Source organism: Acanthochromis polyacanthus, chromosome 1 (assembly GCF_021347895.1).
Source record: "Acanthochromis polyacanthus isolate Apoly-LR-REF ecotype Palm Island chromosome 1, KAUST_Apoly_ChrSc, whole genome shotgun sequence".
NCBI classification, from domain to species: domain Eukaryota; kingdom Metazoa; phylum Chordata; class Actinopteri; family Pomacentridae; genus Acanthochromis; species Acanthochromis polyacanthus.
In genome coordinates this window covers 12526892-12552842 of record NC_067113.1, presented here as the reverse complement: position 1 = coordinate 12552842, position 25951 = coordinate 12526892, and the positions used below count along the sequence as shown (strand labels likewise).

The window sequence follows — 25951 nt, the reverse complement described above, 5'->3', positions numbered from 1 at the left end:
TACTCATCTGGATTTACATCTTGAAGCTGTGTCTCAGTTGCTGCTGTGTTGCTGCTTTCTGTTTGACTTGAAGCTGCTGTGTACAACACAAAAAAACATCCACCTTTAAGAATGGCATCTGAATTGTGCCTTTTGTGGGTTTTTTTTTTTTTTTTTTTTGGGGGGGGGTTTACAACTTCTGAGTGATTATTCATAGAAATATGGGGGAAAAAATAGTATAGCATGGATTTGCTTCTGTTTACATAATATTTGTACATTGTTAACAAAAATGACTACTACTGTAACACTTACCTGGATCTACATTTTGAAGCTGTGTCTCACTTGCTGCTGTACTGCTGCTTGACGAGCAGCTGCTGTGTAAAACACAAAATCAATCAGTTTGTGGTCTTTATTTATAGCTTGACACTGATAAAAATGTTATTTAATCTGTATAATAATTGTTACATCCAATAATTATCATATGAAGTATTAGTACTCCAGACATAATCCTTTATTGAATAAACTTAGTCTTCACTGTCACTGAGAACCTCAGGTGCAGAAGACAGAGAGACTGAGGCTTCCTCTGTAGCAGCATCTACAGGTGCCTGTCGTGGCTGCAAATATTTTCTCAGTGCATCTGGACAAATACAAATAAAAAAATATACATTAAGTTGTAGCAGTACCTTTACAATAAACATACCATTGCATGTATATTTTGCATTGTGATGTACTAAACTTCGCTTTGCATGTTATTTAGTTATTACAGTAATTACATGAAATTAAGTTAAACTTCTGACATTCATGCATATTGCAAAATATACAGGTGGCGTTACTTGATATGTTGTTAAAGTTTATTTATACAGTCGCTGCATTCACTTCGCTAGCGTTAGCCAACTAGATGCCGTGTCAGAATAAAAAGTCAAAAAGCACGCTATATCTTAAATGCATACCTCTACTTTGGGCCCGTTTTCCTCCTCTTCTTTTTTGCGCTTTCTGAAAGCAGCACCTGACGGCTTGGCATGCCTTGTCATAATAAAAATTTGTTGACAATGTCAATAGAACCACAACGACGACCATTTGTCTCCAATAAAACATCTGAGATGCGCTACCCATGATGCCCCACTCACCTTGCAATGCAAACAACAGCAGCAGCAGCCGCTGGTCAGGTTAGGAAGAGGTGATGAGGGGGCGCAAGGAGGTCATTATCACAGAGTTTTGCGAATATATATAAATACATATATATTTGCATTTCACATTATTTGTTTATCATTTACGAGAAAGCACATGGCATGTTAAATAAGCGTAAATAACGAGTGTTTTTTTTACAGCAACTTGGCGTCCCCACAGACATTAATGTCTATGGGCGCCCCCTCCAGCAGATGGCGCCCTGGGCGACCGCCTGGTTCGCCTATGCTCAGGGCTGGCCCTGATTACATCCCTGCAATGAGAACCGGTCTCACCTTCCACACCCTGCCAGATCGTAAACTCTGCTCTCGCAGTCAGTTCGCCATCTCGCCCTTTAATTCCTGCATCGTTTGATTACGAAGTGTATTAACCCTGTTCTCCTGTTTTCAGTTCTGTCGGTCCTGCTGCCCGGATTCCCTCCCGTCCTGCCTGCCCTCCCTCACCCCTTCTGGATCCCCTCCTCTTGCCACAAGTGTAAAGATACCCAGCCGAGCCATCCTGATTCCTCGACACACTCTGCACTTCGCCTGTTACGAACCGGGCGGTTTGAACCCAAGCAGCAGGCAAACAGATGAGTGGGTGAATTAAAAATAAGGTTTAATGACCAAAACTCAATATAAACTCTCCATGTGAGGAGGCACAGGGAAACCAACTGAATGGGGATGAAAACTAAACTAAAGGGAACGGACCAGTCGGCCGTGGAGAGAACTAAACTAAAATAAACAAAAGGAGACTCACAAAAATGTCCGGGGGGAGTTGGAAGACGGAACAGGCGAGAATATCCAGGTGTTGGCAAATCCAGACAGCGAGTAATCCAAACGGGGAATCTCAGTCAATGGTCCAGCATTGAGCTGTGGGGAGAACCAGGCTTTTATGCTGCACAGATTGTTAATCACAACCAGCCGCGCTCCCTCGCAGCTGTTTCTAATTAGGCAGAGAGCCAAGCAGGAGAGGGAGGAGCCCTGACATCGCCCCCCTGGAACCCAAGCCTCCTGTCCGCTCTCCGCCGTCAGCTCCCTCGCTCCCAGAAGTCTACCCAGCCGCTGGTCCCTGGCACCCCCGCTCCTTCCCTGTTTCAGTTCTGCACCCATCCCTGGTGCTCCCCTAATCCGCTCACCTCCCTCACTCCTAGTTTTGGTTCTTCCCTACACACTAAAACCTGTTTTGGTTCCAGTCCCTGCCTCTGCTGTGTGCTCTCTGCCCGGGTTCTCTCCGTGATTCCTAACAAAAAGCCCTTATTTTCCAAAAATAACGCTTTTAAAAGATTTTAAAGTAATCCTTCTTGGGAAAACATAAATTCAGCATACTTTAAAGTGTGTTTTCCAGCTCTGAAGCTTTACTGTGACAACTAGTGGAGACTTTAATTTTTTTTTAATTGTGGAGAAAATTAATGTTTATAATTACCGTATTTTCCGCACTATAAGGTGCACTTAAAAGTCTTTAATTTTCTCAAAAAACGATGGTGCGCCTTTTAACCCGTTATGTCTTATGTGTGCACTGAGTTCCAAAATCTGACTGTCGGACCAATTCCCGCCGACATAGGGACGTAATACGTACAGTACTGTGTCTCAGGTGGTAGAGCGGGTCGTCCAATGATCAAAGGGTCAGCAGTTCGATTCCCGCTCTCGCCTAGTCATGTGCTGTTGTATCCTTGGGCAAGACACTTTACCTGCCTTGCCTCCAGTGCTGCTCTCACACTGTTGTATGAATGCATGTGAATGTTGGTTGTCCAGACACTCACGGAGCCGTCCTCTGCAGCTACGTGATCCCCCTCTGGAAGGGTTTCAAGACTAGTACGGCGGATTCAACTCAACACGTCTTTATTGAGGTTCACGCAGTACAACATACAGTGCCTGTTATTCCGGTTACTGCCGTCATCCCGACGCGAACCTTTTCCCACCACGTTTTAACAGACAGATCGTTAGGTCGTTAAACTGACAAACATACCAGTCCTGATAAATTTTTACCGTAAGCATCCCACTTTACGCCATTCTCTCTCATGTGTTACGCCCGCTGACCGTATAACCCACAGCGTTGGTAACGTAACTTACGTCGGTAAGACTATTGTGAAAAACCACTACGTCCTCCAGCCCTTTCTAAAGGAAAAGTCAGGAAAGTTATACATTGGTGGTGGTCGGAGGGGCAGCTGTGGGTACAAATGTAGCTTACCACCACCAGAGTGAGAATGTGTGAGTGAATGAATAATGGATCCATTGTGAAGCGCTTTGAGTGCCTTGAAAAGTGCTATATAAATCTAATCGATTATTATTATTATTACTACACATGCTGGCAGTGATAAACCTATTAGAGAACATTACATAAAGCTACGTACAGTACTGACTGTTGTCCGAACTTTCGCGAAAGCCGGCATCATTGCTGAACAGCCACCCGCCAACGAGACTGACTCCGACAATGACGAGAGGGAACCCGGCATGTTTGATGTCGAAATTGCCCAGCTGTTCAATTCAGATACAGAAGATGAGGACTTTGATGGATTTGTGACAAAAGATTGATCAAAAAATAATGTGAGTGTATTTTTAAATACGCAGTAGAATAAAGTTCAACCAAACTCACTGTTTTGCTTTCGTTTCCTTGTTTTAGCATGCGCCCATATATGGCTTAAGTACAGAAATAAACCCCGTAATCGAGACTGCGCCTTACAATCCGATGCGCCTTATGGTGCAGAAAATACGGTAGTTTCCTGTAAAACATCTGTTTAGTTGCAAATTATCCTCAAGGTTTCATGGATGTTAAACACAAATTTCAACCCAATCCAATGGGAAATTTAGTGAGACTTTAAAGGGATTGCAAAAAATGTTCAAATTTAGCTTAAAAGGCCAAACTTCGAAAATTCACTTCATCATCCAGTTTAAAAGTACTCAAAGTATAGCTTTAGTATTTTACAAGGTCACATGGACTTGTTATGTAGGTTGTAAAATGAAAACGACTGTAGTACATAGAACAGGGGTCTCCAACTTTTTTTAGGATGAGAGCTACTTCCAAACAATAAAATACGTCACAAGCTACTTGTAGTCCCCTTGTCGTTTGCTTTTTGTTTTGCCTGGTACATATTTAGCACATTATTATATGCTTACCTTTAATGAGATGTTTGACACTGCATGCTGTTGACCAGGGCCTTATAATTTGGTGTGTATCCTGAGAGGTTCACTCTGATGCAGTCATCCAGGTAGGCATCAGTGAGACGAGTTCAGAACTTCGACTTGATAAAGTTCATGTCAGAAAAGGTCAATTCACAAAGATACGTTGAGCCACACAGCATAGCACATTTTGTGGCTCCTGTGCAGATGTTGGGGAACTCCTTTGCATCCACAAGCTTCCAGAAATCATCAACAGACTTCAACTGGATGTCATTTTGCAGACTGAGAATTTCCATCTTCAACTCAGCAACACTGAGAGTGAACATCTCACCCATCTGTTCAGAAATCTCAGATATGTCCACATACATGAAGGGGTTTGAAATAAATGTGACACAGGGCTCCAGGCTCACAAAGTCTTTGAATCTGTCCTCAAACCCCTGACTGAGCCTACTGAAGAGGTCTGTGTATTTCTGGATGTCCATGATCCCAGATGCAGCAACATTTTCTTCAAGCATTTTGTGCACAGCACTAATATCACTGATTGTCTTCCCCTTGCCTTGAAATTCACAGTTCAGGGGCCTCATTTATAAAACATTGCGTAGGATCCATACCAAAGTTTGCGTACACCGAAAATCCGAAATGGGCGTATGCCCTTCGCCCCTGATTTATAAAACTGTGCGTAAGCACAGCTGCACGCAATTTCCCCTTTATAATCACACACCAGCTGGAAGATTGCGTAGGTGGATCCACCATACATCCCGCCCACAACACACCCACATTTTACCATGAATGGTCAATGCAAAGTAACTCATGAATGTATCTGTATATAAATTAGCTGCTGGATCCACGGTGGGCTGCACAGCGGTGTTGTGGTTAGCACTTTCACCTTGCAGCAAGAAGATCCCCAGTTCAAATCCCGGGGTGGGCCTGGGATCTTTCTGGATGGAGTTTGCATGTTCTCCCTGTGCATGCGTGGGTTTTCTCCGGGCACTCTGGCTTCCTCCCACAGTTCAAAAATATGCTGAGGTTAATTGATTACTCTAAACTGCCCGTAGGTGTGATTGTTTGTCTGTATATGTAGCCCTGCGACAGACTGGCGACCTGTCCAGGGTGTCCCCTGCCTTCGCCCGAGTCAGCTGGGATAGGCTCCAGCACCCCCCACGACCCTAATGAGGATAAAGCAGTGTATAGAGTATGGTTGGATCCATGGCATTTTACGCAGCGCCGGCCTGCAGTCTTTTCCCTACACTGAGCTTGTGGTGTGACGCATGTGGGCCTGCGTGCCTGTACAGGGCTGATTAATGGTTGGACGCTCATCCCATTCGGCCGCATATGGATAAATAAACAAAATGATTTACTTTTTTTTGCCTTTTTACTGTGATAGTTGCAGTGAAGAGTGACAGAAAATGGGGAGAAGAGTAGGGGGAAGACATGCATAAAAGGGCCGCGGGCAAGAATCGAACCCAAGCCGCTGCATCGGAGACCAGTCTCTGCAAATGGGTCATCTGCATAACCCAATGAGCTATATGGGCGCCGGGTGTTTGGTAAACAAAACTATTTAATGAAGACCAGCGCACTGGCCCGGATGTGGACCGGCCCTTCGGTCAAATGACCGAATAAAATAACATTCAATCCGCCCCGTTAATATATGAACATAGTTCTGCAAATACAGTTGTAGGCCGAATGGCGCACTATATGATCATCTACAACAATGAGGGTTTATGATTATCAGGCTCTACAAGTCTATGTGATAACAATAATGGATGTAGCATTAAATTGGTAAAAACACTGAATTTAAGCAGTGAACACAAATAAAGCTCGAAAGTTTTGGCTATTTTCAGGCTTCTATAATTTCTGAACAAAAAGAGGTAGAGATCTGAAGTTTTCAGGATCATTTAAAAGGAATCCATAGTCCTAAGAAATGTGAAAATATTTACTTAAAATTTATAATTGTATGCTATAGAGAATGACAAATTTGAAATTTTATACATTGTGAACTTCTAAAATGCTACTTTTGGCCACTTGTCACACAAAATCTAATCACCCTATTCATTAGAATTTTTTTGTGCTGTATCTTGGCTACCCAGGGAATGGATCTCTGTAAAATGAAGGTCCTATGTTATGTTATGTATGATATATGTACAGCTAAAACTCAAAAATATCTGTCCAAGTTTCAGATTCAAAGGTCAATATCAGCATGTGGGATAGGTAGCATCACAAAATAACAGACACCATGAGAAAGTACAGGAATTGCCATAAATTATGACACCAAGCACAACTTGCTTCTATAACTCCTTCTAGCATGGATTGGGGTCTATTTAGCCAGAGCTTTTTGGAGCCAGCCCCTGGCAGATGGTGTGATATTGCAAGTTTTTGGCACTTCCGTGTTGGCTTCATTTTCGGAGCCAGACGCTACGTCCATCTTTATATCGCACCCTTCTTAGTTCCCTAATTTGTGGCACACCGGTAACACTGATGAACACTCCGGCCCAGTAGGTGGCAGTAATGAATCTAAAGTCTGTCTGCAGCATACAGTCTATGGTCTGCAGTGAAGAAGATACAGAGTTCACAGGAGGTTTGGTGAAAGGTGAAGGAAGATGGGAACACATTAAGCTATAAGGGGTGGTAGTTGGCTTGGGTGTGGAGAGTGCAAGTTAGAGGGTTTTTTTTAATTTTTAATTTTTTTTTATTTGTTTGTTTGGGTTTTTGTTTGGTCTTTGTAGTGTGTGTTTGTAGATTTGATAGTTTGAACTAGGTCGGGTAAAGTCTGTAAGTCTACTGTCTGGTCCACACTCCGGAACAGAAGGTGGCGGTAATGCACCAAGAAGCTGGATGCCAACCGCCGTAAAACAAGAAGAAGAAGAAGAAGAAGAAGAAGAACAACAACACATTAAGCTTGTTGGGAGGAAAGTTTTCTTTTAAAAATCTTCCTGATGTCAGCTTGGATACAATGGTGGTTGTGTGCAAATTGAGAAACAAAGAGTTTTCTGATCACTGCATCACTTCAAACCGACGACATCACCTCAGTGCTAAATATGTTGCTGTTAGCAGAGCTAACGTTAGCTACGACAGTCCTGCTAATGGCTAACGGTGTACCCATAGATATATACAAACACTAGATGTCTCAAGACGGAGTCGGCAGCGTCGTCACTTGGCGGCCATCTTAGGACAGGGGACTGCTCTGTCGCGCTGTACTGTAGTCAATGGTAAGGTGGATGATTTCCTCACTTTAACACTCATAACTCGCTCAATTCTTGATTGATTTACAAACGGGTTAGTTTATTAAAAACCTTATTAACGTGGCTATGATTCAGGCTAAATTTCGAAATCGCAGCTTTTCGTTTTGAAAAATGCGGCATAGTTGTGTGTCTTTTCTGTCTGGCTACTCAAGGCTGAGAACACAATCTGATTTTCAATTATTAGGTTTTCCTGAGACCAACGTTTTTTGAGAACCTGATCTTTACGCGAAATGACATTCTTTGTGGTTGTGGTTGTATTTATTTTCTTGTTAAGATACTTTGATTGAGACCTTAGACTTATTGTTTGAATACATCTATGCCTGGATGAGTTAGCCTGCAGCCGAAATGCATTGTGGGTAATGTAGGCACCAGGTTCATGAAAAGAAAAGACAACGTCTCTGTTTGTTGTGCATTGATTTTGGTTGAGCTTTGTTTTTATCTGTGCATTAAAAAGCTGATAGTAATAAAGAAGTGCAATGCTAAATATTAAAATTACATTTACATCCATTTATGCTGAAAAAAGATGATATCTGTGTTCATTTTTTATTTTTTTGGCAGTGGCAGCCTGAAGTTTAGAGAAGTGGAAGGTCCTCGCTGCAGTCCTCAAACCAGCAGGACAGACAAACAAACTCCGGTGATTACATATCCTCCTGGCGGAGGTAATTAAGAATAGTAAGACACTAAATAATATTTGACTAAAAAGACAGCTAGCAGACAATTTTCATGCCTGAGATTTATCAAAAGCTTAACATGATACTGTGCAGCTAGTTAGAGATATTGGTCATCAACCTTTAATCTTGTTTTTTAAGAAGGCGAGATTAACTTAAAAATTGCCCACTCCATTGTTGTAACTTCAGTTGGTCATGGGACACTGCAAAAATCCTGGAAAATGATTTATTGAAAAGAGTGGGAACCCTGTTATTATTTTTCTTTATTCATTATTTATTTTTTGTTCAAATGTCATTATTTTTTTCATTTTAGCATTACTTTTTGTTATTTATTCATCATCATTTATTTATTTTGTCTATTTGAATATTGTAAATATTAAAGATTTACAGTATAATACCTGTGTGTGTATAGCTATTTCTTTATTACCTATCTACTTAATATAATTTTTATATGAATTCAATGGTTTTAATTATTCTTAAGTAAGCAGAAAAAGAAATACATCTCTGACGTTTATAACAAACCAAGCTGTTGTAAAATCGGTTGAAAATTGAGCAATCTACAGTGATTTTAAAATCCATGCTCCATTGACTTTAATGTTATGAGTGATCGAGCAGCCCTGTCCCAAGATAGTCGTCATGTGGCGACGTTGCTCCCCATAGACTTACAGCGCTCATGAGCCATCTAGTGTTTGTATATATCTATGGGTGTACCCATCCCATAATAGACCACTTTAGAAGACACTGAACGTGCTTTAGTTGACAAAAAGTCATAAAATGTTGAATATAATTGCTATAATTGCATTTTGATTTTGCAGTAACCTGTGAATGTAGCAGACAGATGAAAAATGCAGCTAAATATAAATGAAACAAACATTTTTGTGGTTTAAGTTATTACAGTGCCAAGGAGGTGGAGCCTCAGCAGAGTAATACACTATATTGCCAAAAGTATTTGCTCACCTGCCTTGAGTCGCATATGAATGTAAGTGACATCCGATTCCTAATCCATAGGGTTCAATATGACGTCAGTCCAACCTTTGCAGCTATAACAGCTTCAACTCTTCTGGGAAGGCTGTCCACAAGGTTTAGGAGTGCGTTTATGGGAATATTTGACCGTTCTTCCAGAAGCACATTTGTGAGGTCAGACACTGATGTTGGACCAGAAGGTCTGGCTCTCAGTCTCTGCTCTAATTCATCCCAAAGGTGTTCTATCGGGCTGAGGTCAGGACTCTGTGCAGGTCAGTCAAGTTCATCCACACCAGACTCTGTCATCCACCTCTTTATGGACCTTGCTTTGTGCACTGGTGCACAGTGATGTTGGAAGAGGAAGGGGCCAGCTCCAAACTGTTCTCACAAAGTTGGGAACATGGAATTGTCCAAAATGTCTTGGTATGCTGAAGCATCCAGAGTTCCTTTCACTGGAACTAAGTGGCCAAGCCCAGCTCCTGAAATGAATTTGTGCCATTCCAAAAAGCTTTTTATGTCCACCACAATCTCTACAATGACAAAAACAATAGAAACAGGCTTTAGGACCATAGGGAGAATCCAGAGTCCTGGTGTTCTCCATTGCTAGAATATGTTTATTATGAATATTATTATTGTTATTGTTATTGTTTTTTTATTATTATTATTATTATTAATGTTGTTGTCTTATTAATATTGTTGTTGTTGTTTTATTATTATTAGTAGTAGTAGTAATGTATTACATCTGAAACAAAATCTTCATTTTCTGTGCATCTTTGGTGTCTAGCAGAGAGAGTGATCTGTGGCCAAAGCCAGTGAAGGACGTGCTGCTCTCCCAAAGAGTTATAACTATCCCCTGACTAAAAAAAAAAAATGATAGAAAGTTCCAAATCCACACTTTGGCCAGCTCTCCTCAGTGTACTTCTCGAACAGGGGTCGGCAACCCGCGGCTCCGGAGCCGCATGCGGCTCTTTCAGCCCTCTGTTTTGGCTCCCTGTAACTTTGGAAAATACATTGTTCTGCCTTTCAGGCGCGTTTCAATGCATTTTAATATAGAGTTTTATTGTGAAATTACCGCTCTTATTTTGACGTGTCACTCCACCGGATGTGCTGATGGGATTTTCCCCCTGCAGAGAGACAACACGGAGCTTCCGATTCCCACACGTTTCATGCCTTTTTTTGTTTTACTCCTGGAGAAGCACCGTCTGTAGTTTCACATCGTTTTGTACTCAAGAATGGCAAGCCTGTATATTAAAGCTCCACTCCAAGAAAGACACGTCTTGTCTTTGAGTCAAAAGTACTCATGATAGGGTAGTACACGTTACTCGCAAGAACACGGCTCGATGTCACATCCAGGCAGCAGGTCAGAGAGTCAGAGGAGTCTTGGAAAATAGACCCTTTAATGACCCACGTCACGAATGACGTCACAGCTTTAGCTGGAGGCAAAAGAGGAAGCCCGCGGCCGTGACCGAAAGGCGAAAGACTGAGGGACTAGGCTCTATCAACTTTTCTAAAATGTTGTCCTGCTGTGTTTTTGGATGCCAGAATGGGAGGAATGACATTGGCGAACGCAAATTAAAGTTTTATAGGATTCCACCGAACACTCGTGCTCAGAGGGAACAAAAACAGTTGTGGTTAAATGCACTGAGGCGAAAAGACTGGACAGAGACGATCAGCTGCTGTCAATTCCAGCCATTTTCAGTACAAAAAATCGCTAATATTCTATTTGTAAATAAAAAATATTCAATTCAGTTCAGCTTTATTCCAGACACTGGGTCCAAATACACACACCATAAGAACAAGGACACAACAAGACAGAAAAAAATACAATCAAAAACAATAACCCGTTAAATATGACGAGAAATACAGGGAATATTGGACGCGCATCGCGAGGTGCATTTCCTTGAAAACGACCGATTCGTGGATTATATACCGACTTCAAGACATGTTTTGGACAAAATAGTTTACTGACTTGTGTCGTCTGGATGTCCAAGGTTGGATTATGGCCGTTTTTTGTGGAATATTTTCATCTGTGTGTAATAATGAACCCAGAAATGTGAGTCGCGCTGTGTACGTTGAAGCCGTGTATAGAGAACGGATGGATGGATATTCGTTGTTTGTCGGACAAGTGTGTTTATATTACCCGCTGTGGTAATCACATCTGAAAGTGGTTTATACCGGTGGATTCATGAGAATCTAAGCTTTCCATCGGTGTATAGTGTTTATATAATCGCGTTTGCAGCCTTCGGACATTCTTTAAATTCCTATGCAAATTAGTAAGTGTACCACCGGCGGTACACTGAAGTTTAACGGGTTAAAAATGCTCGAGTTTGCAGCGCAAACTCCCAGCGCAAACTATATACTCCCAGTCCTGCTTGACTTCTCGCTCCGCTTTTGCCTCCAGCATAAGCCCCGCCCACAAAAACCGTCACAATGTTTGTAAACAAATAAAGGGTCTATAGGGCAGCGACTTACCGGAGAAAAGTTATTAGCTTAAGATAAATAGATAAATAGATTTTACAATAGACATTCGCAAAATATTGAGTTCCAGCTAACATTACATAACATATGAGGTCCAGGAGCAAAAATGACATTAACCAAGTAAGATTAAATATTAGTGGAAGGACACAATTAAAAAATATGAATATCTAATTAGAAGTTTTGTAATTAATTAATCACGACTGGTTAACAAGGGCATAGAGGTAAAAAAAAAAAAAAGTGATATATGCAGTGTTGTCTTCATTTTAAATGCCAAAAGGATTTTGCGGCTCCCGGTGTTTTCTGTGGGAAACGGGTCGAAATGGCTCTTTGAGTGTTAAAGGTTGCCGACCCCTGTTCTAGAATATTCCACTCTCTTACTATGAACAGAGACTGGGGGCGTGTCTGTGCGGCCGCTCCCCGTCAGAGCGTCTCTGTCACCCAGCTCCAAGTTTCTCAGTCACCTTTGGGGAAATCCAGTTCGCGTTTTTACTCCAGAGAACACCAGGTTTGTGAAAATATGGTCCACATTTTCCGTCCTACACCAGGTGTTTCTCGTCAGATGCTTTCGAGTCCAAAGTTCAAAGTTTCGCCGTGCATAACAGACGCTGGAAATACGCTGAGGTGAAGTTCAGTAAAAATGTGGCGTTAATTATTGATCATATCTCTGGTTTTACTTGGCCAATCAAAATGATTTAAAAACTAGTAGAAAGTTCAAAATCTGCACTTTCAGCACAAGTTTAAAGGGAGACTGCTCGACGTTTCATTTTCCTGCTTTGTTTTGATTACAACGGCGCAACAAGATTTCCGCACCAGCGTGTATTTAGGGGAGTGAGGGTTAATAAGGTATTTGTTAACACAGAGGGCAACACTGTAGACATACAATCCAATAAAACTAGTTAATAAACATGGAATACTGGAACCCATCTGTTTAAAACATTTATTATCTCTATAAACACTTTGACATGTTTAGTTCTTGCTTAGAATAACACTGCAGATCTCACAACCACAATCTACGTATAACTGACTGAATACTGGTCAGGTCTCTTTATTTTGTGCATTGTATTGTATATCTGCTGAAGATATAGATGCAGATTACTGAATCTGAATTACTCTGGTGTCACTGAATGCCACAGTGTGGTCCTACTGTGGAGAAATGCTCATCATTGCCCGGATACTGTGTAACAAGAGGAGAATAAAGAATTAAGCACAACTCCTGTCAATATTTCCCCTGTATCATTTGGAAATTAATGGTTGAGAAAGTATACAAGTGTAAACCTACCATTTGCCATGCTTCATCAGTTCAATGGCGTCATTGACTTGGTCCAAAGTCATGTTGTGAGTGATGAACTCATCCAGCTGCACCTTCTTGTCCATGTAGGCTTTGACCATCTCAGGAACGCCATCTTTACTCTTAAATCCTGAAATAAGAGCAGAGAGTCTCATCCAGAAGCTACAGAGAAGTTTAAGAACTGCAGCACGTACACCCAAAGACATTCTTTTTACTCAGTGAATCATTAGTCTGTGGTGATGGTGTTATTTGTCTCACCTCCAAACAGGGATCCCTTCCATGTACGTCCAGAAATAAGCTCAACAGGTCGGACTGCTATGTCGTACATGTCTGTCCAGCCAACAATCACGCTGACACCCCAACCTGGTGCACTAGACTTCAAAGCACTGCACTAGGTGGAGAAGCAGCACTAAGTTAGTGGACTTGTATTCACAGAATAGACAAATGTGTTACTGAAGGGCCTCTTCAAAAACCATTACTTCTTCGTCACTATATTCTGAAACCAGATTAGAAATAAGGTCCCTACCATGATGTCCACTTTCCCAACACATTCCAGGGAGTAGTCCACTCCTCCATTGGTCATCTCAAACAGCACTTCATTGATGGGCTTATTGTGATCTTTGGGGTTCACAAAGTCAGTAGCACCAAACACCTTGGCCTTCTCAGCTTTTTCTGGATTGATATCAACACCTATAATCCTCTTTGCACCTGCAGACTTGCAGCCCATGACTGCAGCCAAACCCACAGCTCCCAGACCGAACACGGCACATGTGGAGTCTGGCTGAACCTGAAGTGAAAGAGATTTTGGTCAACATGACACTTAAAGTGAGTTCCAGCAATGCTTTTTGCAGAAATAATGAATGTTGTGTACCTCACAGTGAGTGTTTTCTGAGGCTTTTTTTTGGCCTTTCATTGATAGGCATAGTGAAGGAGAGAAAGGAAATAGGGGAGAAGAGTCAGGAGAAGACATGCAGCAAAGGGCCACAAGCGAGAATCAAACCTGTGCTGCAACCAGCCCCTGTACATGGATCGCCCGCTTAACCCGTTGAGCTATACGGGCGCCCATTTTCTGAGGCTTTTTGATCTGATCAGGAATTCAAAATTTTTTTTAAAAAGTGTTTTATGTCAAAAACTGCCAAATTTATTGGCAGAAGACAAAATGTCCTGTCATCTCACACAGCCCAAACAGAATCTACACAGACAGCCCAAACACACACACCTTAGCAGTATTAACTGCTGCTCCATATCCAGTGCAGATCCCACAGCCGAGGAGACCGACTTTATCCAGAGGGGCATCTGGGTCGATCTTAGCCACAGCAGTCTGGTGTATCACAGTGTACTCAGAGAAGGTGCTGGTTCCCATAAACTGCAGCACTCTCTTTCCTTTACAGGTAAACCTGGATTCAACCGCTGCCATAATTTCCTGACGAATCCTGGTCCTAAACAAGAACATTTTTGATGTTAAAACTTGAAACAAGTTTTGACTTTTCCTGGTACAGGGCTCACTGGATAAAATATTTCAAAATGAGAATGGCAATCTAAACTCTCTGTTCAACGTATGCATCAAATGGCCATATAAATGTCTGAACACATCCAACAAGGGTGCAATTAAAACTTCAGAATAAAGACAAAATGGAGTGAATGACAGTAAATGAGTGCCCACCATCCTATTGCACACTGGTTGGTCTTTGGATTCTTACAGAGCTGACATTCTCTGCACTGGGAGAGGAACAGAGGAATCACCTTGTCTCCTGTAAGATAAAAACAAATTAATTGTACACTGATAAAATGGAGTGAAAAGAAAAAAATCTTTAAAATATATGGATTAAAACAATCAAACACGTAAGTTGGCTAAATTAATTGCAGCACAACTCATTTCATTAAATACCTTGTGTGCCTCATCTTTCTTGGTAATTTTCCCATCTATAGCACTGACTGTATATAAAGATGGATAAACCCTGAGGTTTCTTGAAGAGTTGTTTTGTTGCTCAGTGTGGTGGTTCTGCCCATCATCGTCTTAGCAAAAGCGAGCATTTTTTTCGAGCATTTTAACATGGGGGTCTTTGGGGATTGGCTCACTTTTGTGGTGACCTCAAGTGGCCATTCAACTGCAGTTTTTGGGACTTCCTTGTCAGCTTCACTTTTCAGCCCTAATGTTGATGTTAAATCCTAGTGCTAAACTAAACACATCCTACCTCAATACAGAACACATAAATGTGGCCGGATGGTTTCTCCCTCCTAGCCACTGTGTGGCACTGTGCTATTTCAATCATCGCTGTGACAGCGGGGTGGTATCCGGCGCCGCTGCATATATATACACAGGTGGGTGGTTTCACCTCAGTCTCATGCTTTCTCTTGAGCTCTCCCCGTGGTGGTAACTGCAGCCAAGCGGGCTGGATCTGGCGTGATCAATCGGGACGCACATCATATCATCGGTACAGGTAATGGGCTTTTCCCCCTTCCCTTTTATGTGATGTGCAGCGCATTTAGTGACAGCCTGCTTTACTTTGTTTAGTGACGCTGGGAGACGGGTCGCTCCGTTCAGCGTGCCGTGGGTGCTTCTGTGACGACAGGGTAAGCTATGCGGTCCACATTATGTGATCTGATGTGTCAACTGGTCCCTGATTTTGTGTGGTTGCCGCAGTTTATTTGCTGCTGCTGTCGTTGGATCTCCTCCTCCTGCATTGCTTCTACGCTGCGCCACAGCTAACCGGGTATGTATCGCTCAATGAGGAAGTGATCAATGAAGTCCAGGTGATGTTATTTAATGACAATTCTGCTTAATTGTCTACCTTTACTAGGTTGCAGCTAGACGTGTGGTTCATTGGACGTCATCGTTCCCTGGACTGGCTGCTGTCTCGGCTGTCTCGGCTGTTTCGGTTTTTTTCTTTCTTTTCGCCGGCTCTTGGTTGCGGCTCTTGTTCTCGGTCTGTTTGCCGGCTCTGTGATTGGTGCCGACAACTTGCTGTGTTTGACTGTGTTGGTGTGTATTTTCCATTAGGTTTACCGCCAACGTGTGTAGAGTTACTGCATTGTACTTTTTCTGTAAAAAACCTCAGGCTATGAGGATTATCACGCCTCATATGTCACCTGTGTTTTAAAAGTTATTGTGTGGAGTGAGTGAGTGCGTGTGTGTTTTTACTGTGTATATTGGTCTGGTCACCAGCACTGCTAAATCAGGAGTACTAATTATCTGTTTCTTTTGTGCAGGTTTGGTGAGCCTCGGCGGCAGTTTAATCCCTGGTGGTGGTTCACGGATCCCTTTTTCGTTGGTGTGTTGTCACAGGTGTGATTATTTGGACCCCCTTTTTCTTCTTTTTGGTTATTTGTTTGCCTGCCGCCATGGTAAGCCAGCCTGCTCCCTTTACCCTTTAAGCTTCAGCGTACCGCCGGCGGTACACCTACTGATTTGCATAGGAATTTCAAGAATGTCCGACGGGTGCAAACGCGATTATACAAACACTATACACCGATGGAAAGCTTAGATTCTCATGAATCTGCCGGTATAAACCACTTTCAGATGCGATTACCACAGCGGGTGAGAAAAACACATTTGTCCGACAAAAACGAATATTCATCCATCCGTTCTCTATACACGGCTTCAAAGCACACAGCGCGACTCACATTTCCGGGTTTATTATTACACACAAAAAAAAAAGATTCCACAAAAAACGGCCATAATCCAACCTTTTACATCAGATGACACAAGCCAGTAAACTATTTTGTCCAAAACATGTCCTGAAGTCGGTATAAAATCCCCGAATCGGTCGTTTTCAAGGAAATGCACCTCCCGATGCGCGTCCAATATTCCCCGTATTTTTCGTAATTTTTTTATTTAAAAATAGAATATTAGCGATTTTTTTTTTGTACTGACAACGGCTGGAATTGACTGAAGCTTAAAGGGTTAAGTTTAGTACTCCTGATTCTCTCTTTTAAACTGGTGGCTTGCTTTTTATATTTAATGCCATAATTACTAAAGAAATTGTTGTATTTTTGGAAATACGTCTCAGCCCAAATGATTATGAACCTGTGTGCCTTCAGTGTTTAAATGGTCCTTGGTTGATCATGTTGAATTGAATGTCCCGGGGGTGAAATTCCCCTGGGTGGCGTTGTCGCAATATTTATGTGAATCCTAGCCATTTCTCCCCATTCTCTATTCCCCTTCCCTTAGAGCTCCCCCCTCGCCACACCACATAAACATGAGCCAGATATTATCCTTCTCTCATTCTGAGAAAGAATGTAAATAGGCATAGTTTGTATGTTGAACAATTTAATATAATAAACTGACCTGGCTGAAATTCCGTAACTCCAGGCCCGACACTCTCTACAATGCCGGCTGCCTCGTGGCCGAGGACCGTTGGGAAGCCATCTTTATGCATGCTCTCCAAAAGGTGGTACAGGTCAGAGTGGCACACCGATGTTGCCACAATCTGCACCGGACACAATAACCAAACAATAAAAATGCTGACACTTGTGGAGACAAGCTGATGAATGGTCACTCTTAGTGGGTACAAACACTTTGATTGGTCATTTTTTTATATAATGCTGCAGAGAAGAGCAGTTATGCACAAGTGAGTTTTGAACATCAGTATCTCTCACCTTGATGCGGACCTCATTGTCCTGGGGCGGGGCCACCTCAATCTCTTCAAGCACCAGAGGCTTGTTGGGCTCCCAGGCTACTGCTGCCTTGCACTTGATGACCTACACAACCAGTGACAAAAAAAATAAAATTGCACAGCAAAAAGTATGACTGACTTTCAGAGGGCTACCACTATTTAAAAAATGCTGTAAACTATAGCAGTAAGGGTTTCCAAAAACATGTCACAGTGCCACAACCTCTTACTGGAATGCATCAAGTACCCATTTCATTAGTATTTGTAATCTAAAGTGCTTTTACATTAACCTGGCACAGGATGGTGCCATAAAGTAAAAATGACAGTAAACTCTGTAGTCGAAGAGGAGAAAAAGGAGATAGTAAAATGTTGCCAGCTACTCACAAAGGGCAAAGGGGGAAAAGACAGAGAAATAGAGACATAAAAACAGCACATTACAAGGTTATACAACTTATTCCCTTAGCTATTGCAGAACAAATAAACTTTTATGATAATTCTGGCTTAGCTAATAACTCTTTTGTCTTCATATCTTTAATCATTTACACAGTAAAATACTGGACAGATATGAACTGTGCACAGTTCAGAGCCAAATATATCATGTGGCACTTACAATACTCTTGCAACAACAAAAATAAATAAATAATTACGATGAATCATTCTTACCTTCCCAGCTGTGGCCATTGCTGCTGCTAAGTTGAGTGTCCACAAGTCAGAAAGAAGTCAAGAGAAAGGACTGCAGCTGCAGGACAAAGGGGTGGGAGAGAAAATGCAGACCACGAACATAAGGGTTTTGCTATATATTGCTGCAATATAAAGCTGTTTGTCAAACATTAAAATGGGTAAGGACTTTAACCTCTTGTAGATATGATTTCATATCAGTATCCAGTTAATCCCAGCTGGACAACAAATGTGGAGTCCATGTGGAAATAAAGAAGCAGCAGCTTAATGTGTATACTTCACACCAAAGCACTGTTTAAATATGGCAACATTTTGAAATCACCACTAAAGTTGCAACACAGCAGCAGCTAGACGTTTCAGTTAGATATTCATCTGCTCTACACGTATTACTTGTTTTGGTTCTGCATTTTGCATCAAGAACTGGATGAAGAAAATGAGATGATACTGCCATTACATTTTTAAAAACCTTTCTGATGCAACTGGTAATCTCATGAGTGAATTCTCGTCTCACAGCGCTCATCATATCGAAGCTTTGTCTTCAACAGAGGGCAACAGTGACACATAAAGCTTTTAAAAGACAAAACCCGAGAGACACTGGAACACCATGCACATTATCATATCAAACAACTTCAATATGTATCTGAAATCAAGGTTTACAATTTTACAGAATGCATGAGATCAAAAACACCAGTGATCTTTTCAAAGGGCAGAGTGTGAGCATGACTCACACTCTGCCCTTGATATATATATATATATATATATGTATGTATATGTATTTCTGTTTATTTTAATGCCTGGTACAACTAAAGGTACATTTGCTTCGACAAATATAATGATATAAAAAGAATTTCATATAAGAGCTGATATCTAGCCATTTTCATGGTTTTCTTGATAATAACCAAAATCACTTCTTACATCCATAGCTGTGACATTGTACTGCCGAAAACAGTGCTTTGAGGCATTCTATGTTTTCTTTTCTGTCTGTTTTAGTCACATGATACACACAGGAGTTAGTACTTGATTGCATAACCAAGCGGTTTTTGATAACTGCAGCCATGCGTCTTGGCATGCTCTCCACAGCTTCTGACATTGTTCTGCTGTCACAGCAGCCCATTCCTGTCAAATTCAAACAATTTTGTTTTGTTTTTGGCCTTGTGGTTCTCCATTTAGCGATTGATGATTTTCCACAGGTTTTCAGTTGGATTTAGATCTGGTAATTGAGCAGGGCAAGGCATGGTTCCAGTGTTCTGGTTCTCCATTTAGGTTTTAACTGACCTTGCGGTGTGGCAAGGGACATTTGAAAAGAGAGTAACAGGGCTTTCCTCTGCCTTTCATTGATGAAGGGCTTCTTCCGTGCCTTGTGTGACTTCAGACCAGCTTCAAGAAGTCGGTTTTGTTTTATTAAATTTTGTTTTATAAAATAAAATGAGAACTTGTGTTATAGTATACAAGTGGTAAGAACCCATTGTCATTTCTAGACAAAGCTTACAAACCCATGCTATAGCATGTTAATGTTTAGAAGAAAAATATTTAATTTCAGAAACTCAGATTATACAATGTACTATGAAACATTAGGCAACTTCTCTATGTGTCTTTGTAACAGGATAAAGATCATAATATGATGTGTAACTCTTTTCCAAACACTGTTGTCATTTTAGCATTGAGCTATAAAACATTGTTAAAGGGGACATATTATGCAAACCTCACTTTGTGAAAGTGTTCTTACAGTAGTGTGTGTTGCAGTAGCTCATTATGAGGTTCGAATTTGAAAACTGTCTGTTTCCTCCCTGCCTTGCTACACCACATTTTGTGAAAATGCCTGCTCAAACGTCCGATTTTGATTTGGGTCCGCTTATGATGAAATAAGCGGATTTAACTCCTCCCCCTGACTGCGCCTCCCCTCCGCACTGTCCTACCAGCGTGCGTTGTCCTGGGTGAGGGAGGGGGTTCTGGAGTGGCGGTTCCCTCACAGCGCCACTCTTCTCTCGTTTCCCAGAGTTCGGCTTCTCAGTGCGGGCTCCGGGCAGTCTTGTGCGAAGTGACCAGGCTCATGGCACCGGTAGCAGCTGTCTGGAGAGCGGCGGCGACGCGGCGACGTAGGCAGCTCGGTCTCTCGCCCCTCTTCTTCCCCGGGCCGGCACTCAGCCATCCTTACGTGCGGCTTGAACGCGGAAGTCGTGGGGGGCCGGGACGTGAGCCTCTCTCGGCTTCTCGTAGTGCCTCGGCGGCCGGCTGCCGGAGCATCTCCCCAGCTGCCAGAGCATCTCCCCAGCCGCCCGCCTCAGCGAGGCACTACGAGAAGCCGAGAGAGCGGAACGCGAGCTCACGTCCCGGCCCCCCACGACTTCCGCGTTCAAGCCGCACGTCAGGATGGCTGAGTGCGGGCCTGGGGAAGAAGAGGAGCGAGAGATCGAGCCGCTGCTCTCCAGACGGCTGCTACCGGTGCCATGAGCCTGGTCACTTCGCACGAGACTGCCCGGCGCCCGCACCGAGAAGCCGAGCTCCGGGAAACGAGAGAAGAATGGCGCTGTGAGGGAACCGCCACTCCAGAACCCGCTGGCTGGCTGCAGGCGGCTGGGGAGATGCTCCGGCGGCCGGCTGCCGGAGCATCTCTCCTGCTAGCGACAGCTGCTTGTGGCAGCCCACCGTTTTGCCGGGGCGGGTTCTTGGTGTGGTGGAGCTGTTGGGGATTACGGGAGCGAACTCTCCACTGGCCGGCTCTTTTCCTCTTGGGTTTGCTTCCAAGAGGCGGCTCAGTCCCTCAGTGACAGCTTGTTGGAGCTCCCTCAGTTCTTCCTCCTGCTGCAGTCGGGCGAGCACCATCCCACTTCTAACACCAATGTAGCACTGAACGTGTCCTCTCCCAGAGAGGGGAGGGGGAGTGGACAGATGCGTTCATTTGCATACCTGGAAGCAGGCCCAGAAACAGCCTGTTCTGAGGAGAGCTGGTGAGAATGAATTTTTCGACTGCTGAAACTCCGAACAAAGGATGATTTTGGGGCGAACAAACTTAAATACTATGTTTTTGGGCTTCTGAGACCTATATGATGTGACTGAAAAATAGCATAATATGGGACCTTTAATGCTGAACTCATAATACATTATGTCTACACTTATGTTACTTTGTAAACCTTATAACAAGTCATGCTTGATCATACATATATAGAGACTTTTAGAAAACCTCATAAATGCATTATAAAATTTTAGGAATGAGCATAAAAGGCATTACAGATATGAGCATCATCAGAGATTCTACAAAAATGGTTATTGTTGCAGTTACACCACTTTAAATTTGAATACAATAGAAATTGATGTGCAAGTAAAACTGCACAAAGACACAGCAGATGAACACAATTAAATATTTCTTTATAACATTGTCAATGTCAGCATGCTATTTTATTAAAGAATGTCAGAACATCCACATAAATATATGAGAAAAAATGTGCTTTCTGGTGTTTTAATATACGCTCTCTGCAAACTGATAGTTGCATATATAAACAAGAAAAGCAGTCAGAGAGTGCAGTACTCTGCCAAGGCTGCTCAGTTGATGTATCATTTCTGATGGATGAAATCTTTAATAAAAAATTACCTTGCGCTGAGTACAGGCATGCGTTATGCATGTGCATGTTATGTATTTATACCAAATTGTGTGTAAATGACTCTTATAAAGGTCTGCTGATCAGTTAATCACTTTTGGCAAGCCTTTGTTTTGCTAGTGTTAAAATAACTGATCTCTCCAGGCTTTTATTTTGAAGACGTATTTTTAATGTTGCAGGCTTCTATTTTGTAACCATTCCAGCAGCACAGGAAGTAGTTCTCTAAGCAGAGGTTTCTTGACATGACAAAGACTGCCAAAAAGTCTGAAAATTCACATAAAGATGAAAGAAAATGGTTCCACGCTGTTGCTGTCTAGCAAAGGATGTGTCTAAACTTATAAGCACCTTGCGGGGGAAAGCTCTTACGGTGAAGAAATGAGTGAAGGACTGAAAGGTGAATTTGTGTTCACAATAAGTTGATGTCTGAACTTAACGTGTCTGGCTGGGGTTTGCTGCATCGAGTGACCTAAATATGTTGCGGCAGGAATTGATGAGACTCAGAAATTGTCACGGTCTGAGCTGGTTGGACCCGAGCAGAAAGCCACACTACCAAGGCTGGCTGAATGAAAGTGATTTATTGTTTGGGGGGTGAATAATGGCACGGTGGGGGGAAATCCAGGATGCAGGGGCGGCTGGTGTAGTGGGGGGTTTTGACTAGAAACGGGGGGGTCCAGGCAGGAACAGGGGTCCAGGCAGGGAAAAACCAGTGATGAATGGTCTGGGGAGAGCCGGAGGGGAAGGAGGATGGCGGGGATCCCGGACAGCTGAACTGTGTGAGGAGCAGGAGAAAACAAAGTAAGTGAAGGCAAACTCAACAGATCTTAACAGAGGGCTAGAGAGTGAACTGACTGAGGTGTCTTGGTTCAACAATCTGGCAGGGAGCGGAAGGATGAGCCGGTTCTTATTGCAGAGGTGTGTAATCAGAATGATGTTCGTCAGCTGTCCGGGAGCCGTTGAGGTGGTTGATTGCCTGAGTGGAGTCAGCTGGGAAGCGAGACTCCACTCAGGCACCGAGCTGCAGGGGGAGAGACAGGGCAGAGGAGCGGATGGGAGACAGAGAGAGACAGACAGGGCAGAGGAGCGGATGGGAGACAGCAAGACAGACAGGGCAGAGGAACAGGAGAGGGGGAAAGGAGCATGAGAGGGAGAGAGATGGGGAAAAAGGCATTTGGGATGCCAGATGGGAAAGACAGGGGATGAGAAGGGAGCTCTGACAGAAACATCCCACAGTTTAATCATTTGTTCTTTGTATGATTTCCAACTGATAAATGACAGTAATTTTGTCATAAGATCGCAATCATGTGATCGTCAGTGGATAGCAGACACAGTGTTCATGTCATAATTACAGGGACGCCATGCAGGCTGCTATTTCTTGCAATGGGACATCTTAAAGCCGTGGATCCACAGTATAAGCCGCATCAATGCCAAAATTTAATCACTTGGCCCTTGTGTCATTTCTGACCTTCATATATCCATTGGTCTGTTTTTCCGTAATGTTTCACACAGACAGATTCACGTACGCCAACCGTCACTTAACTCCACCATTTTCCTTGGCAGAGTAACAATCTTATGTTCAAGTCTGTACTTACTTCACCAATTGGGGCCATTTTTGCAACAAAATGAGAAGAACTTCAGAGGGAGAACAGGAGAACTTGGATATGAGCATTAATTCATGAAGCCCAAGGATATTGGCGTCTTTTTAAAATGCGTTCATGAACATAGACAGCTCATTTGCCATATTGTAGCGGGGATGTGACCAGTTTAAACAGCAGGAAATACTTGTAGGCTGTATTGGCTGAACGAGAGTGTGTTGGTTCGTTCCACTCACGTGGATCTACATGAACTCTGCTTTATAAGATATATCTATTGCTAATTAGTACCCAAAAAAAGTTTCTACTCACCGTTTCCAGTCATTTTTTAATAATTAGTGTTTTTGTGTCGGTCTTTTTTTTTTTACTGTGGCGTAGTGATATTTAAACGGGCGGACTAGGATTTGCAGTGCGTGCAGCGGTCTTTGGTCACGTGGACCAATAGGAGCCGAGTTCTGTTGCTGTGGTATCAGATCAAAACAACATGGCGTCGACTGTATCTACCACAGATACAAGCAAAGATGATGAAAAGACAAGGAAACCGCCTTCAAAAGTTACTAAAAAAGGATTGAAACGATGCTATATGCATCTCACAGATGTCCAGGGCGAAGACGTGCAGGACTTTACACAGAAACGGTGGGAAACTTACACAAAGTGCCGAGAAAGTGAATTTCGCTCCACTACGCTGGATCTGCGTGTTCAATGCATTTTTTCATAGGCAATACCCTTCTAGACTCTGGGTTAAAAGTTCTACTCAGAATATTTGTCCGAGCTTTGTCACCAGCCAGAAATGTATCTTTATGAGAATACCCAAAAAACGAAAATCTGGTGCTGCTGTTTTTGCTTGTTTTAAGTGCTATGTTAATTCTGGCAACACAATCTTTATCAAATGTCATAAACACATCTACCAAACATTTGAAACAAGTATTGGTGCCTTAGTATACACATAGGTGAATTCAGAGTGAGAAATGTAGCTAATTTCTTGAAGGAAACGCTTCAACTTAAGTGATTTGCACCCAGCACAATGAAATATATAGTACATTTAGCTAAAAGCTTATGTGTCATATATTAAAAATATCACAACCTACTGTGTAATGAAAGATATAAAATAAAAAATGCACACCATGGCCATAAATGGCTGAAAATCAACCGAATTGCTACCACGCCCTCCTAAATCGGAATAATGGCAAAAATGGAATAAGACAAAAAAATAAATGCACAAAATGTCAGAGTCATTCACAAGTATGGTATAAAACATTTATTCAAATACGACAGTGTCTCTGAATATGAAAATATAGATTAAAACACATACAAATACGTTGCAGACTCTCATACATAAGTTTGTGTGCCCTCATGCTGCGGTTGTACTGATGACCACTGATCACCCCATTGATGGATCCTGGGGCAACAACTTCTGACTCAATGAGTAATCCTGTATCACCAAACCTTTTTCCTAAAATACCTAGGAAAGACATGCATGTATGAAACTCACCTAGTTGAATCACTAGCCGCTTCATGAAATCGTCATTTTTCCAGCGGATTTGTTGAGCTTTGGCATATATAGCTTGGTCAAAAACTAATACTACCTGGTCCTGTTCTAGCTGATCAGCAACTGCAACACTTCTCTTCAGAATTGTGTTAACAGTCTGTCGGTGAAGCCTCAATGACTGGAAGATAATACAATGCTGACTTTTGCAAAGTCGCATTACATTGAAGCATTGTATGGAAACCTGTCCAGATTGGCACTGTGCATGCTTCAGCATCTGCATACTTCAATAAAACATATGCCAGTTCAGTTTTGGCAGCCGACACAGTATTCAACCTGTATGTTTCTGCCTGCAATGGAACACTTTCCTTGTGAGACAAGCTCTGTGGCCCTTGTCTTTTAGACTTTTAGCCTAACATCATCGGGAATATCGACATAACCCACTCCTGTTACCTCTTCTGATGTCCCTATAATCCATGCAATGAGATTATATAGTTCTTCTGGCACAACAGATTGAGCATCAGACACATTTAAATTGTCAGCGGTGGGAGGCCAGGGGCATGTCATACCAGGAGAGTCACTGAGAACCCTCTTTAAGATCAAGCCTGCACTGTACAGTGTCCTTGTGACATCAGTAGTATTCTGTCCAGATGTTGTGCTAGCCATGTGTTCACTGTCACTTTCAGTTTGGCTTTCAGCTTGGCTTACCTCAGTGGACTCAGTAGATGTACCTGACTGTGGAGGTATCTTTTGTAATAGTCTATCAGCTCACAGTGTCTCAACAAAAACAAGTTCACTGATGTTTCTCTTGGCAGGGCAGTGGAAAGTGAGCTGCAGGAAGTCACGCGTCAGCCGCCTCTTCAGTAGATCCTGCCTGAAACACAAAAAATATGGGGAAAGATGAGTATGTGTGTGAGCATGCACGTGTGTGTTTACATAAACATACGCGCATACCCTTTTTTGTGAGAATAGGTCAATAAAAATTAACCTTGTAGTATTTACTTTTTTGTTTACAAGAACCTTGAGAGAGACACATGATATTTCGGTTACCTGTATTCTGAAGCATCAAGACCCTCTTGATTCTTTACTAT

At 42.4% G+C, this 25951-nt stretch overlaps 2 protein-coding genes and 2 long non-coding RNA genes across 9 annotated transcripts in view; 1 reads left to right on the top strand and 3 right to left on the bottom strand.

Annotated features, from left to right (window-relative positions):
- Positions 1-25951, bottom strand: part of LOC110955846 (alcohol dehydrogenase 1-like) — a 322968-nt gene that overhangs the window by 246301 nt on the left and 50716 nt on the right. The gene's annotated exons all lie outside the window — the stretch shown is intronic.
- On the bottom strand, positions 7-4244 carry LOC127531887 (uncharacterized). The gene is made up of 5 exons (XR_007939130.1): positions 1903-4244; positions 930-1002; positions 528-616; positions 292-353; positions 7-76 (listed from the first exon to the last, which is right to left on the bottom strand). It is a non-coding gene; the product is annotated as an uncharacterized LOC127531887 (long non-coding RNA).
- On the bottom strand, positions 12534-18504 carry LOC110971006 (alcohol dehydrogenase 1-like). The gene is made up of 10 exons (XM_022221333.2): positions 18365-18504; positions 18175-18250; positions 17498-17599; positions 17187-17328; positions 14562-14649; positions 14118-14337; positions 13425-13685; positions 13157-13289; positions 12890-13028; positions 12534-12784 (listed from the first exon to the last, which is right to left on the bottom strand). Exons 2-10 carry the CDS (start codon positions 18190-18192, stop codon positions 12751-12753), a joined length of 1137 nt encoding a protein of 378 aa, XP_022077025.1. The 5' UTR covers positions 18193-18250; positions 18365-18504; the 3' UTR covers positions 12534-12750.
- Positions 15120-16631, top strand: LOC127531790 (uncharacterized). Of its 2 annotated transcripts, XR_007938902.1 has the most exons (4): positions 15120-15339; positions 15414-15472; positions 15543-15881; positions 16109-16631. It is a non-coding gene; the product is annotated as an uncharacterized LOC127531790 (long non-coding RNA). The 2 variants fall into 2 exon arrangements; XR_007938894.1 differs by lacking the exon at positions 16109-16631 and having other exon boundaries at positions 15131-15339; positions 15543-16035.